At 37.1% G+C, this 14,962-nt stretch overlaps 1 protein-coding gene across 2 annotated transcripts in view; it reads left to right on the top strand.

Annotated features, from left to right (window-relative positions):
• Nucleotides 1-14,962, top strand: part of CUL5 (cullin 5) — a 32,964-nt gene that overhangs the window by 9,837 nt on the left and 8,165 nt on the right. For both annotated transcript variants that reach the window (XR_010612468.1, XM_065678651.1), the window contains exons 4-14: nt 1,064-1,240; nt 2,594-2,735; nt 3,759-3,904; nt 3,981-4,061; nt 5,288-5,381; nt 10,248-10,378; nt 11,120-11,227; nt 11,693-11,757; nt 13,367-13,499; nt 14,024-14,155; nt 14,797-14,920. Coding sequence is in view for 1 of the 2 variants with exons in the window: in XM_065678651.1 (XP_065534723.1) it covers nt 1,064-1,240; nt 2,594-2,735; nt 3,759-3,904; nt 3,981-4,061; nt 5,288-5,381; nt 10,248-10,378; nt 11,120-11,227; nt 11,693-11,757; nt 13,367-13,499; nt 14,024-14,155; nt 14,797-14,920 (1,333 nt within the window). In the remaining variant the exon portion in view is untranslated. The remainder of the gene's footprint in view (nt 1-1,063; nt 1,241-2,593; nt 2,736-3,758; nt 3,905-3,980; nt 4,062-5,287; nt 5,382-10,247; nt 10,379-11,119; nt 11,228-11,692; nt 11,758-13,366; nt 13,500-14,023; nt 14,156-14,796; nt 14,921-14,962) is intronic.

The raw sequence follows: 14,962 nt of genomic DNA, 5'->3' as shown, positions 1-14,962 counted from the left end.
GTCTTGAGGCAAAATTTTATATAAGAAATTACTGTCTGAAAAAGAAATGTTGTTTGTCTAGCTTCAGTGCAATGCTGACATGTTCATGGATGGCTTTAAAATAAGCCATATGTGTGGTGTACTAGAAATAGCCCTGCTATCGACTCAGCAAGCTGAGCTGTCCAGTTTTATGGGCTTCCCCCCAAACAGTTGAAGTTGATAATAGATTCCAAGGAAATATTTGTGTTCGTAAAAAGTAGAACAAAAGATGTTTTCTGTAATAAGGGATTTAAAAGAGGGGATTGTTGAGAAATTAAAAAAAAAAAAAAAAAAAAGAATCTTACGACGTTGGAAAGGAAGAAATGAAAAGTCTGTAAAATCTTTAGTGAGGAGACCTACACCACTGAGGCTTTGCTTAAAAGAACATAATTTCTTACAGAGGCCTTTGTATAACCAGGCTTATAAATGTTTCTTTTTAAATTCCATCAGCTTGCTTACATACATAAATGCTATGCTGAACTGAGGCCTTTGGCATGGTCTGCATTGGCTGTTGAGAGGCTTCTTTTTAGGCATCATGATAGCCATTGTACAGTGTAGTTGTAGTTTCCAGGCTTTAATGAAATATACATGTTAACTATCTGTCTGGGTCTAATGAAAAGTTGGTAGGTGCCATTGAAGTAAACTTTTCACTGTATAGAAGAGATTGTAGTCCTTACAGGTTACTTATTTTTTTGTATATATGGCTGTACCAGGACATGTTTTTAGACCACAGGTGTTTTAATCTTTTTGACCTGCAGAAGGCTTAAAAAATAAATAATTAAATAAATAAAAAATAAAAGCAGCTTTATTTAGAAAATTTAAACTTACGACTACTTACTTGTTGTTAACTTTCTTTACCCTTTAGAAATGGTCTGTATGGTATGGGTCAATAACTGCTTCCCTGAAATAAATGGTACTTTCTTATGCTCATGTATCTGTACATTTGGATTTTGTATGGGGAGTTATTTTCACTATAAGCAAAGTATTCTGTATTTTGTGCAGAAATTTGTTTATAAATTCCATCCTCTTCTCCCTCCTCCTCCAGAGAGTGCTGAGTCATCAAGATGATACAGCTTTATTAAAAGCATATATAGTGGAGTGGCGCAAGTTCTTCACGCAGTGTGATATTTTGCCGAAGCCATTTTGTCAGTTAGAGATTACTTTAATGGGCAAGCAGGGCAGCAACAAGAAGTCTAATGTAGAAGACAGTATTGTTCGAAAGGTAAGTGGTAGGTATAAGAGTTTAGTTGCACGCTCTTCTGCCTGCAGTAGTAGTACAGAAGGGATTCTGTAGCTGAAGATGAAATAGCACCAATCATGGAATATGATGTATCACTTTGCTTCAGTGTGAGGGTCAAAACAACCATGCAGCCCTTCTTTTCTCTCTAGAACGGTTTCACTCTTGTTTCTCCAGTTCTGCTTTGGCTATTAACAATTTTGTTCAGATGGTTAAAGCACTTCTTTACTGGGCTTTGGGTTTATTTGGGGGGCTTGCTCAGGGTGTTTTGGTTTTGTCTTTGGTTTGGGGTTTTTGCTTGATTTTAATTATGACTTGAATCCTGGGGTGGAGGCAGTTGTAAATTCACCTGTTTCTATACTTGTGAGTAGCAAGTACTTGTATATGTAAGCACTTAGTTTTTCTACTCTTATTTTATTTGCCAAGGCCAAGATTTTAACTGGGGCTCATCTCTGCACTTTATAAATGACCAATCAGATGCTGTCATCTTAAGTTAAATATAGCTATTGATCTCTTAATTTCTCCTTTTTCCTCCACGCTGTCAGCATATCAATGAAAAGATTGGGCATGTAGAATCTTGTGAATATGATCTTTTTAGTATGTCATATCCACGTAAAGAAAGTCTAGGGTTTTGAGTATGGAGTGCTCAGTGTCCTGAATCCCATGAATAGTGGTCCTTGAAATTGCTTAAGTCTTTTATTCTAAGAAAAACGAAGCACATCAGTTGTAAAGTGTTCAGTCCTTTAGTTTAACGTCATTCATTATCCCTTTCCATTGCAGATAGTATCTGTAAGGAAATGAAATTTCTTTAACAATCTTTCATTTGGTAGTGAAAAGCATCTCAACTGTCCCCCTGCCTCCAGGATGGGAAGAACAAAATAGACTGAGTGCATTACTTTGGACATGGTTTTTTTCTTCACCCTCATGTTTTGACATCTGATCCTCTATTCCTCTTGAAGAAAAGGAGGCGAGAATGGTAGCAAAGAGAGGAATCTCCAACTTAGCTTTTTTGTTTCCGTTGTTTGTTGGAGAAAGCATGTGAAAAATTACTTGATTACTGAGGACTGTAGAAATAATACAGAATTAATATATGAATCAAACACTGATTGGCTGTCTGGTTACACTGAGTAAGCTTAGAATGTAAGCTGAATATTACTTCTATAACAAGTTCAGAGCAAGATCAGGTTCTAAGGTAGTTGAACTGCTGCATATAACTTGAGAAGTGCATTATAAACTGCTTGATTTCTGTTTCTGTTCTCCTGTATTTCTTTTGCACAAACTGAGGTCTGCATGTACCTTTCTCACAGGATTTTTTTTCTTATTCTTCCCAATACACAGCTCATGCTAGATACGTGGAATGAATCCATATTTTCAAATATAAAAAACAGACTTCAGGACAGTGCAATGAAGCTAGTTCATGCTGAAAGGCTAGGAGAAGCTTTTGACTCTCAGCTCGTTATTGGAGTTCGAGAATCATATGGTATGTTGTGCACAGACCCATCTATGTCACCTCCTTACTTTAGTAAATGAGTTTTCATCATGCAGAGTTGACAGTTGTAGTGGTAAGGTTGGGATGCTTATCTCAGCATTTATATTGATGTTGTTGATATGTGTTACCAGTTAAATTCAGTTTAAAATCTTTAACTTCAAAGTGATTTGGCTGTGTATCAGTTACTACAAAATGGGTGTTTTTAAAAAGCAAACTATTCCTTGACCTTTTGGGTTTGCAGGTAATGACTTTGTGCTTTGTACTGTTTCTGATTCTTCAGGCAGTTTGAAGAAAAAATACTAAACAGGCTGCATCTATGACTTTCTTCTTTGAAAAACAAGTCTGTGTATCTGAAATTTCTGTGACGTTTCACCATTGCCTGGTGCTTCTATATCACTCTGCAGCCTGTTGAATTAAACTTGTGGCTAGTACTCTCTCATATGGTTTTATAGTGTCCAATTCTATTTTTTTAAGCATATTCCATTTAAAGTCTTTATTTATTTATGCATCTGTAACAGTTAGGAGGAGTGGGGAAACTTTTTCCTGAATAGTTCGTAGCACTGCAGAAGGCTCGCTGTCAACATTCTGGTAAAAGAGGGAAAAAAACCCTGAGACACTGGGAGTCTAGGAACAGTGTCTGAGAAAAGCTGTTGGCTCAGTCAAGCGGACAGTTCTCACTTCACTAGGCATTATGCTGAGCTGCCCTTATTGGTTTCTTTTTTTCTTTCCTATTTTGCAGTTGTATGTGTATTTCTGGTTACCATGTTTGAATGTCTCTAATGCTGGCAATAAGTATGAAGTTCTCTTCAGTTCCTTATCATTAATATAAGTATTTTTAGAGCAAGGACTGGACAATTTTGGTTACCTTTAGGGGTCAGAGTACATTTAGAGGGTACTTCAAATTGTTCAATGCAGCCTTTTAATACAAGATGCACCTTAACGAGAGAGATTTGCTTATTATTAGCCACTTAAGTTTCCAAGACTTGAAAGTAAGTTTGGACTTTCTCTTTGCAGTTAACCTTTGTTCCAATCCCGAAGATAAGCTTCAGATATATCGGGATAACTTTGAAAAGGCATATTTGGATTCAACAGAGAGATTTTATAGAACACAGGCTCCTTCTTATTTGCAGCAAAATGGTGTACAGAATTATATGAAATATGTAAGTAAAACTTCTGTTGTAACTTTATTCTGGAAGTGTTAGTACTTAAAATGATTGCTGTTCTACTTTTGCACAGGCAGATGCAAAACTAAAAGAAGAAGAGAAAAGAGCTCTACGATACTTAGAAACAAGGCGTGAATGTAACTCAGTAGAAGCAGTAAGTGTGATATGCTGAAACTTTGTATTTTGTGTTCATGTAGTATTGCTACATTGCAGGTTTTACTTTTGTGTGTAAAAGTATTACTTGTAGCAGTAGATTGAGATGAAACTGATTTTATGTTTTCTAAGAATCCACTGTGTTTTCCTGCAAAAATCTGTATTCCTTTCCAATCTGGCAATTTATAATTTCTGCAGATACTTTAATAGTAAATGTGGATCAAAAGTTAAATTGAAAGGCAGGGGTTTAGTTAGGTTGATTTTTAGTCTTTCATTTTGAATCAGGTTTGGTTTTATTTTTCTTCCTACACTTGTCAGTGGATGAGAATATTTGAAAATAAGTTGTCTAATCTATTAGGTAAAGGGTTTCTCAGTGCTGATTTAGAAAACACGAAAGAGTTATTGTTCATTGCATTCAAAAGGAGCAATAATCAAAAGTTTCATTAAAACTTCTGTAGCTTTCCTCTTGGGCTGGAATATGTCCATTTAATATAAAAGATGCTTTTTCTTTTTTTCCTTTCCCCCTTGAGCAATATTTTACACAGCTCAGATTCTGGAGGAAGATTCAACTGCAATGAATCGTTCATAATAGTGTGTGTTGAAATTAGTTCAGGAAACAGGTTATTTTAAATACACTTTAAATCAGGGGGGTTTGTTTGGTTTTTGGTGGAGGTTCTTTTTCAGTGGATCAAAATGTATTCTGTGTCTTTTGTTGTTATAGATCATTCATTTTGAACAGCTATAAATTGTAACCCATATTAAGAGGCTGACAAAAGAGACATGGTCCTGACCTGTACAAGCAGTTTCTGTTCTAGGTCTAGCCATAGTGTCTTGTTCAAGCAAACCAGCCTGGTCCAAATAGGGTATGCTGGAATGAGAACTATTCTTAGCTCTTGGATATATATTTGGAAACTAAGTAGGGTAGTTGGTGTTCCGAAAGTGGTGGCTCCCTTGAGAGAAAAGAAGCAACAGAAATATTAAACTCATTAGTGGTTTTGGAGGGAGTTTACCATATTTACTAACTTATATGTGTTGAAGAAATATGGTTTCCCATATAGATTTTAATCAAAGTACACAGACTTTTATGAATCAGTGAATGAATGAGTTATTTTATAGGACACAGTTGTTGGGAGCAGGCTAGATTGTGTGTCATGGCAAACTTCAGACAGATCAGACTTTGGTGGTCAGATGGCTAATGGAGCTAATTCTGTGTTTAATGTGTTTCAGCTAATGGAGTGCTGCGTCAATGCCCTGGTGACATCTTTTAAAGAGACTATTTTAGCTGAATGCCAAGGCATGATCAAACGAAATGAAACAGAAAGTAAGTGAAGCTTCAAGACCAGTGCAGGATGAACTCAGCATCCACTGTGTAAAAATAGATTTGTTTGTAGATGTATCAAGTTACTGTTTTAAATAGATGGTGACAGCGTTACGTAGACAAAATATTACTGCATGTGGGCAATTTATATCACTTCTGAAATCTGTATGTACAGCACCCTGATTTGAATGACTGGATAGTTCTCATCTTACTTGAAAGAAAAGAGTATTTTATGTTGTTTCCTTTAGTTTTCTTACAGCTTATTTTCCATTTTCCTCATGTTGAACAGCTCTGTTAAATGTTGCATATGTCTTATTTTCTATTTGAATAGTTCAGATACAAACACTGCCCCTTCATTCCACCCCCGCTATGCCCCTTCCTTGAAAAAAGTGAAGCATCTGTTTGCGAAGCTGTTTGCCTGAAAAGCAAGGAGAAAACTTTCTTATTCTGATTATTTGTGCAGGACCAATAGGTCAATGAACAAAAACTCTGCAAGTTTTTAACCTGGTTTTATAGCCAATATGTCACTGCGAGTATTAGAAAACTTGCCTTGGCAAGTTTCAAGGTTTTTTTAACTCCACTTCCATAACTGAGAGGTTAGTGTGATTCAGAAGCATTGTGTTGGTCCTGCATGATAAACTAAACTAGATAAATCATTAAATTGTCATAATTTAAGTAGGGAAACTATAAACAAACAGAAAAAGCTGAAATCACAGGTTTTGGGGCTATTTTCTTTTTCCTCTTTTTTTCAATATCTTGCAGCCAGGGAATATTTACTAATGTCTATATGAAGTTTTCATTTCTATGTAAATGTGACAACTGTTTTATCACTCAAAACAGTGTAGAAAATACTTCTAAATGCTAGCATTTCAGAAAATATTTGACCTCAAAACTATGTCCTACTGATCTGTTCATCTAGCAGCGTGATTTCTGGCTATAGTCCAGAGCTAAATCTAGAAAGCCACCAAACTTCTTATGAGTGTATGTTACAGCCTTTGGGAGAATACAGGAGGCTTATTGAAATGCAGAACTTTAGAAAGGTTCATCTCTGTAGCATCCAAAGCATCTGTCTTTAGGAACTTGGTGAAATATTCAGAGTCCTCTCTTTCTTTGTGGGTATGTCTGCCCCATGATACTGCTCAGTTGCAAAATACTTCTCTTTAGCATATAAGAGCTCAAGCATCAATTTCAAACCTTTTTGTATTTTCCTAGACCTACCCATGCTCTTTAAAATGTTTTAATAGAGGATGCAGGTGCAGATGATGAAAAAATTATTTAGAGGATGGAGATGTACATGTGAATACGTATATCTAATAGTATCCTCTGCTATTCTTCACTATTATATCAACCAGGTGGGAAAAGACCTTTAAGATCAAGTCCAACCACTACCCCAGGACTGCCAAGGCCACCACTAACTTATGTTGCTGAGGGCCTCATCTACAGAGTTTTTGAACACTTCCAGGGACAGTGGTTTCGCCAGTGCCCTGGGCAGCCTGTTCCAATGCCTGAACACCCTCTCTGGGAAGCATTTTTTTTTCCTAATATCCAATCTAAATCTCCCCTGGTGCAGTTTGAGGCTGTTACCTCATATCCCAAAGAACTTCATGACCGTTTTTTTTATTAAACAGCATCTGTCAAAAAAAGACTGGTTTTTGTTTTTTTTTTTTTTTTTGTTATAAGCTGGGTACTGCTTTAAAATGTTCTTAAATATTAAGTACTTAAAATTTTCATGCCATGCAAAGGAAGAAAGGCATCATGTTTTCCAGCTAAAAACTATTGAAGATATCATAACTTGCAAACACTCTTCAGAACTGGCTTAGTGCATTTTTGTTGGTTTATAGTATTGGGGATGGGAGGCCTAAATTTTATCCTTTAAATACTTCATGACAGAAATAAAAAGTACATTTGGCTTTTTTGAATACAAAATGAAAACAGAAATTCTGAAGTGCCCCAACAACAACAAGATGTATTTCTTTATTCTCAGTGTCGTGTTTTCTGAAAGAAGTTCCAGTGAAAGCTTCGTTTTGCTTTTGTTACTGTGAAAACTGTCTTTGAAGAATCTGGGTTATTGGGTTCTGACACTTTTAGGGAGGCACCTAAAGTCTTCCTTTGCCACTGTTTATTAGGAGAAACCACTGAATATTTTTTTTTTTTGTGAATTATTTGTGCCATTGCTGGTTTACAGAAACAGATGTAGAACCCTTTAATATATTATTGTGTTCCTTTTTTTTTTTTTTTTCCCCACCATCTCTTTCTCCTTCTCACCCTTTTTTAAGTACATGTGGAAAGATTCTGTAAACATTGAGTGAGATTTTTGGACTTATCCTGTGGAAAACGGTGCTGCCATCATTTATGGTACTTTTAAATTGCACTGAGAATATCTCTGTCACCATTTTTTGTCTGGTTCCTGAAATCTCAGAAACATAGAGCGGTTTGGGTTGGAAGGGGCCTAAAGATCATCTAGTTCCAACTCCCTGCCATGGGCAGGGACACCTTCTACCAGACACGGTTGCGCAAAGCTCTGTCCAGCCTGGCCTTGAACACTGCCAGGGATGGGGCAGCCACAGCTTCTCTGGGCAACCTGTGTCAGTGTCTTACCACCCTCACAATAAAGAATTTCTTCTCGATATCTCAGTCTCCCTCTGTCAGCTTAAAGCCATTCCCCCTTGTCCTGTCACTGCAGGACCTTTTAAAACAGTCTATCTCCAGATTTCTTGTAGGCCCGTTTAGGCACTGGGAGCTGCTCTAAGGTCTCGCTGGAGCCTTATCTTTTCTCCAGGCTGAACAAGCCATCTTCGTGACCCCATCTGGATTCCCTCCAGCAGGTTGACATCCTTCTTACACTGGGGGTTCCACAGCTGAAAACAGTACTGCAGGAAGGGTCTCAAGAGAGCAGAGTAGAGGGGGAGAATCACCTCTCTCAACCTGCTGGTCACGCTCCTTTTGATGCAGCCCAGGTTATGGTTGGTTTCTGGGCTGCAAGTGCACACTACTGGGTCACGTTGAGCTTCTTGTCAACCTGTACCCCCAGGTCCTTCTCCTCAGGGCTGCTCTCAATGCATTCTCCACCTGGCCTGTATCTGTGCTGGGGATTGGCCTGGCCCAGGTGCTGGACCTTGCACTTGGCCCTGTTGAACTTCATGAGAATTTTCACTGGCCTACCTATCGAGTGTGTCAAGGTCCCCCTGGCTGGCATACCTCCAGCAGGTCAACTGCAGAGAACTTGCTGAGGGAGTAGTGAGTCACACTTCTAGGCCATTTTGTGTGGTCTTTAGTAGAATTGAAACTTTTTATTGAGGGTTTTTTGCAGTTTCCATTCTTAAATTTGCATTGTTATATTATATACGTTTAGATAAACGTACAATAGATATTTTTTTTTTTCCTCTTCTTCTGTGTGCATTGCTTTTCTGTTTGATTCCTGCAACAGTTGTTGGGATACAGAAGTTGGTAACATCTATTTATTCTTCAGTGGGGTTGCTGAGAAAAGTATGGTGGAGGATAAAACAGATGGGGCCTCTGGCTTTTGTCTCATTTCACAGTAGATAACAGCATTGAGAATCTAAGGGAATCTATCAGTTTCTTTTTTTTCTATAAGAAAAATCAAAGCCCATGATGGGTTTGTTCTACTTCATTAAGAGTCCTTTGCTGTGTTTAGCTCAAATGTCTGTGGTCTTTCTAAAACAATCCGGTGACCTTAATCCAGGTGTTCCTTTGTAGAAAGCTTTTACGAGATGCTTATTAATGTTTCAGTACTTTTGAAAGGGTACTTTAGCAGTCTTGAAATACCTCCACAAAAGGCAGACAAATAAACCAGTTTTTAAAGTTTTTGAACTGGTAACTTTCAGAAAACTAAATAAACTCTTTTGGAAAACAGAAAGGAGGAAATGCTGTTTACCTTAGTTTTGGTTACTTTAGAATTTGGCATGCTTTTAATTAAAACAAAAGGTTGTAGATGGCATTGGAAGATATGAAAGACAGCTCTGCTGGCCTTTAATTAAAAAAAAAATCAAAAATAATTTGAATCCATACAATTTTCTTAGAAAGAATCATAGAATCATAGAATAGTTAGGGTTGGAAAAGACCTTAAGATCATCTAGTTCCAACCCCCCTGCCATGGGCAGGGACACCTCGCGCTAAACCATCTCACCCAAGGCTTCGTCCAACCTGGCCTTGAACACTGCCAGGGATGGAGTGTTCGCCTCCCTGGGCAACCCATTCCAGTGCCTCACCACCCTAACAGGAAAGAATTTCCTCCTTATATTTCATCTAAACTTCCCCTGTTTAAGTTTTAACCCGTTACTCCTTTTCTTGTCCCTACAGTCCCTAATGAAGAGTCCCTCCCCAGCATCCCTATAGGCCCCCTTCAAATACCAGAAGGCTGCTATGAGGTCTCCACACAGCCTTCTCTTCTCCAGGCTGAACAGCCCCAGCTTTCTCAGCCTGTCTTCATACAGGAGGTGCTCCAGTCCCCTGATCATCCTTGTGGCCCTCTTCTGGAATTCATACACTCCTGTAGGCTTCCAACTGAGAGACTTCCATTTTGCCAGGGATTTTAAGGCAGTTATACTGAGAACCTGGACTAAGTCCAAATTGCGATTGACTTTAGTGGGTTTTATTCAAGCTTATGATGATGCATGCATAAGCAAGTATTATGTTGTAATAAATACCTCTTTTTGCCTTCAGGAGAATTTCCTTGTGGGACCAGACTTAGAACACTGTTCAAAACATCTTTCCTTTTAAGGGATAAATTGGATTATCTCTTGTGTACATATTCAGTGTTCTGCTTGGGAGATGCTTGCAGAAATTCAGTATGTTTGGTTTTTATACAGGTCTTTGACTGGTGGCTTTATCAGTATTTGTATCTTTCAGAGTTGCATTTAATGTTTTCACTGATGGATAAAGTTCCGAATGGCATAGAACCTATGCTAAAAGACTTGGAAGAACATATTGTTAGTGCTGGACTTGCAGATATGGTAGCAGCTGCTGAAACTATTACTACTGTAAGTGTATTGGGTTTTAACAAAATAACAATGAAAAACCAACATTTCAGAAGTTAAATATTCTCTATTTTGGGGACATAATGTGAATTGAAATATTTTTTAAGATTTTATGTTTAAACTTCAAATTTTGACCCCCTGAAAGTTTTAGATATCCTAAGAATCATTTTTTATTCCTTTTGTTCTCAGTTGTAGCTTTAAAACATGAATCAAATTTGTAGTATAGAAAAGGTTATAAATGAAGTGCGTGGGATATTTACATAGTAGGATCATGTCAGCATCTTAATTAAAAGCATTCTAACTTGCTGATGAAATTTGCAATTTGCTTTCAATCTTTGAGGGGTCATTCAGTGTGGATATTAGACATTTTTTCCCACACTGTTCTTTTTCAGCTTTTTATCATCTTTTTGTCTGGGTCTAGGGGGCCTGAGTATGTACAGCAATTAGGATGTGCCTTTTATTGGTCATTGAAAACATGCTGTATTTTAGAAGTCATTACAAAATATTTGAAAGTTACATACTTTTTATCTCTCTATATATGTTTGTATGTTGGAATACTATCCTGAAAGTCTGTGTTGACATTAAGATGCTGTAAAGCCCTTCAGTACAAAAAACTAAGATAAAATGCTCATTTGTAGTACGCAGGCCTGAGGATACTGCATTGGTACAGATTAAGGCATTATATGAAAGCTCACCCTGAATTCTCTAGAGCTTGTTTTTTTAATTTGATTTTTGCCACTCTAGGATTCTGAGAAATACGTAGAACAATTGCTCACACTATTTAATCGATTTAGTAAGTTGGTTAAAGAAGCTTTTCAAGACGATCCAAGGTTTCTAACTGCTAGAGATAAGGTATGTGTTTCTGCTGCTCATTTGTTTTCAGTTTAAGAATTGCTGTCATTCATATTATGATGTCTCTGAAATCTGTGTGCCCATTCACTGTTAAATCTAGAAGCTGCTCTTACTCAAGGAAGCACGTAGCTGAAAATACTAAAGGAACTTGCTTCAAACTGATTAGCTTTTAATTTGTGCTGTAGTCATGCATAAAGTTGCATTTGTGTTGAGCTTTGTAATGTCGTAGAGCACAGCAGATGATCTTTATGTTGAGCACTTTAATGTCGGATTCAGCAATATGTTTATGTTTAGCGCTTACTGCATGTTTGGGTGTAGTTTCATGTTGAAAATCAAATCTGCAAACTTTGAGCTAATTTAATAAAAAAATGTCATAGTAATCTAAAAAAGATATAAAACCTTTGCGATTCATATATTTAAGAGAGAAATTGAGTGAAGCACTAATAAGCTGTAATTACTTTTCAGGCATACAAAGCGGTTGTGAATGATGCTACAATATTTAAACTTGAATTGCCATTGAAGCAGAAGGGGTAAGACATACAAATTTCAATTGAATTGAGATTTTAAAGTTGTTGAAAGTTTGAGCTTCTCTTAAAATGCCTTCAAAAAGTAATACTGTGTTTAAAAGTGCTTTGTGGTTTTTATGTTATGGATTTTCAGACTCCTTATCAACCTCTGGTAAGACTCTTCACACAGCAGTGGATCAGTGAATAGCAGCCTGTTTAAACTCAAGTTTATTTGCAGTAATTGGTGATCTATTCTTTTATAGTAGAGTAGTAAGTCAGCTTGTTAGCTTAATTGAACAGTACCTTCCCAAGTTATGAATTCCGAAAACCTGAGCTGTATAACTGCTGCAACTTCAGTAGAAGTCCGAGGGAAAATAGAGGCAGTAATCTTTATGGGAATAACTGTAGCTGATTAAGCTGTAACTCTCCAGAACCTGTTTCCTTCCTCCTCTTCCATCAGCTGTGAGTCTGGCCTGGCTGGGTGTTACATTTTTGCTTCAATGCAGGATTAACCAGGTTAGTTTAAACGATTTGCAGTAGATTAAGCGGGCTCGTTAGACTCAAAAAGGAAAACCATGCTTACTGTGGCCACTATGCTAACTCAGCCAAGAGAACATAGCAGACAGTTATTTGATCATTAACATTTAACATGTGGTGTGCCACTTGGGTAAGAATTTGTATATATTTAGGTGTTTGGGGTTGCTTATATGTATAGTCTGATTTGTTCTGAAATCTCTGGGAGCACATTGCTTAAATGAGGGTTCTGGCTTGTATTAACCAAAATACCAGTGATCTGCTTTTACTCCAAATGGTATTTAGGAGGGCAGAAGTCACTAGCCTGCAAGCTGCTTCATGAATTAAAAAGGACAAGTTGTCTGAAGAGATAATAGTACTGTCTACGCTAGTTGATGGGAGGGTGAGAGAATGAGCAAGAACACCGATTCCTGAGAATCCCTGCAACTTGCCTACAATCTTACTTGCTGACTTTGGTTTGGGTCCTTGAGAGTAGCAGTGTAGTTGGTGACATCTGACTCTAGAAATAGAGATTTGTCCTTGGCACTGTTTTATTCACCAGTCTAGACACAGGTGCAGAACACGACCTTGTGCTTGCATGCGTTTTGAGGAACAAGTCTGTCTCCTGTAGCATCTTCTTGTTTAACCTGCTTTTAATTTCCAAGCTGCCAGTCTGCTTTTATACCTGTTCTAAAACAATTTTATCCTGTTACTGTGTGATTAGATGTGTTGCACTTTGCAGTCTGTGAAATGCAGTGCAGGAGTGGAGCATACTGACAGGATAATGGAAGCATTTCAGTGCAGCATTCTTTAATCCTTTACTGGAACATTTACTTCCATGCAATGTTTAGTTGTTTCAAACTGTAGTTTCAATGTAATCCCTCATTGTTAAGAGTTCTAAAATTAAAAGTTGTCTGAAAATGTTTGGTAGAATTTATTCTTTCAAGAAGAAAAGGGATTTTTCCCTAATTTTTCATTAATTTAACAAGGATATGAATTCACCACCAGGATCCTTGCCAAAGTGATCAGGAAGGAGCGGTCTGTCTTGTTAGCAGTGTGACTACTCTGGAATAGCGAGATTTTATACGTTTTGAAGATATGTTGTTCTTTTTTTATTTAGTGTTGGATTGAAAACACAGCCTGAATCCAAATGCCCTGAGCTTCTTGCTAATTACTGTGACATGTTGCTAAGAAAAACACCACTAAGCAAAAAACTAACCTCTGAAGAAATTGAAGCAAAGCTTAAAGAAGTGGTATGTTTTTGCTTTTTACTTCTTGATTATTCTGAAGAATGGATTTGGGTCATTTCATTGTATGGGTGGAGGCCTTGATCTTCAAAAACAGTTATGCAAGGTGTAATAACAGGGGAAAGAGATTATTATGTCATCTAGCATATGTGTGTTTAAAAGCTGTAATGCAGGCAGTGTTTCATGTCTCTTCAGTTCACAAACTGAATATGCTAAATTAATGCCTATATCAGACTGTCATGTATTACAGTAACTAATACTAGTCTAGAAAATAATACAGGAGACTTTTACATACCAATGTCAATGTCTTTTCTGATTTAAGAGAAGGCTCTTGATGGTTGGCAAATGAAGAAATTGGAGGTGTGGTGAGAGATTCATAGCTGATGTCTCTGCATAGTATTAACACAGTTGCTCTTAAGGCAACATCAAGTAGCCTTTTTCTTCTTGATGATCTACAGTGGCATTAGATCAGCATTCAAAGATTTGTCTGATTGATAACACAAATATATTAAAATCTACTTTTTTGACAGCTTTTGGTCCTTAAATACGTACAGAATAAAGATGTTTTCATGCGGTATCACAAAGCTCATTTAACAAGACGACTGATATTAGATATATCAGCTGATAGTGAAATTGAGGAGAATATGGTGGAATGGCTCAGAGTAAGTAGCCTGACATCTTCCTTTGGTTGTGCCTCTTGTTGCGATACTAATTCCCACTCTTGAACTGTAGATATCCCTCTTGCTTAGGCGAGTTCTGTCTTAAACTGCAGGCTACTTAGGACTACTTCTGTTTCATTGCAATACTTCCTGAAAGCAAAAGTTTAGCTCTTTTCTAAAATAAATGTTAATCATAATAGTGGTAGTGATAGATTTTAAAATATTTCACATCTGATTATCTGAAGGTTTTATATATTCTGTATGCAAATGAGCAAAATGCAGAGTACTTGTGTAGGTGTGTAAATTAATTGGAGATGTGTTCTAATTGTGAAATTGAATGTAAATCAGAATGATTTGCATGCCTCATAATTCCTTCAAATCTCAGAATTCCTTGATTCCTTAATGCATGCAGATGTTTTTCAGCACTTGGATTTCTTTAAAAGAATCATCATATGCCCTGAAGGTGTAACTAGCTATGACCCATGGGAAAAAAAAATGCCCTTTATACTGCATTGAATTTATATTTCTATTGTTGATACCTGTGTACTTTCACGCTCTTCATTTTCTTTGAGTTTATTTTTCAAGTAAAGCTTTTTGTTCGTAGTTGTCTGTGTCATAGTTTAGTGTTCTGTTTGTTTGTACAGGAAGTAGGAATGCCAGCTGACTATGTAAACAAGCTGGCTAGAATGTTCCAGGATATCAAAGTATCTGAAGACTTGAACCAAGCCTTCAAAGAAATGCACAAAAATAATAAACTTGCTTTACCAGGTATGGTTTTCACATGATTTGCTAATTTTCCTTTCTCTTAGT

This window comes from Lathamus discolor, chromosome 4, assembly GCF_037157495.1.
Source record: "Lathamus discolor isolate bLatDis1 chromosome 4, bLatDis1.hap1, whole genome shotgun sequence".
NCBI classification, from domain to species: domain Eukaryota; kingdom Metazoa; phylum Chordata; class Aves; order Psittaciformes; family Psittacidae; genus Lathamus; species Lathamus discolor.
The sequence above is the reverse complement of the archived record's forward strand: the minus strand, read 5'-3'. Positions and strand labels throughout refer to the sequence as shown.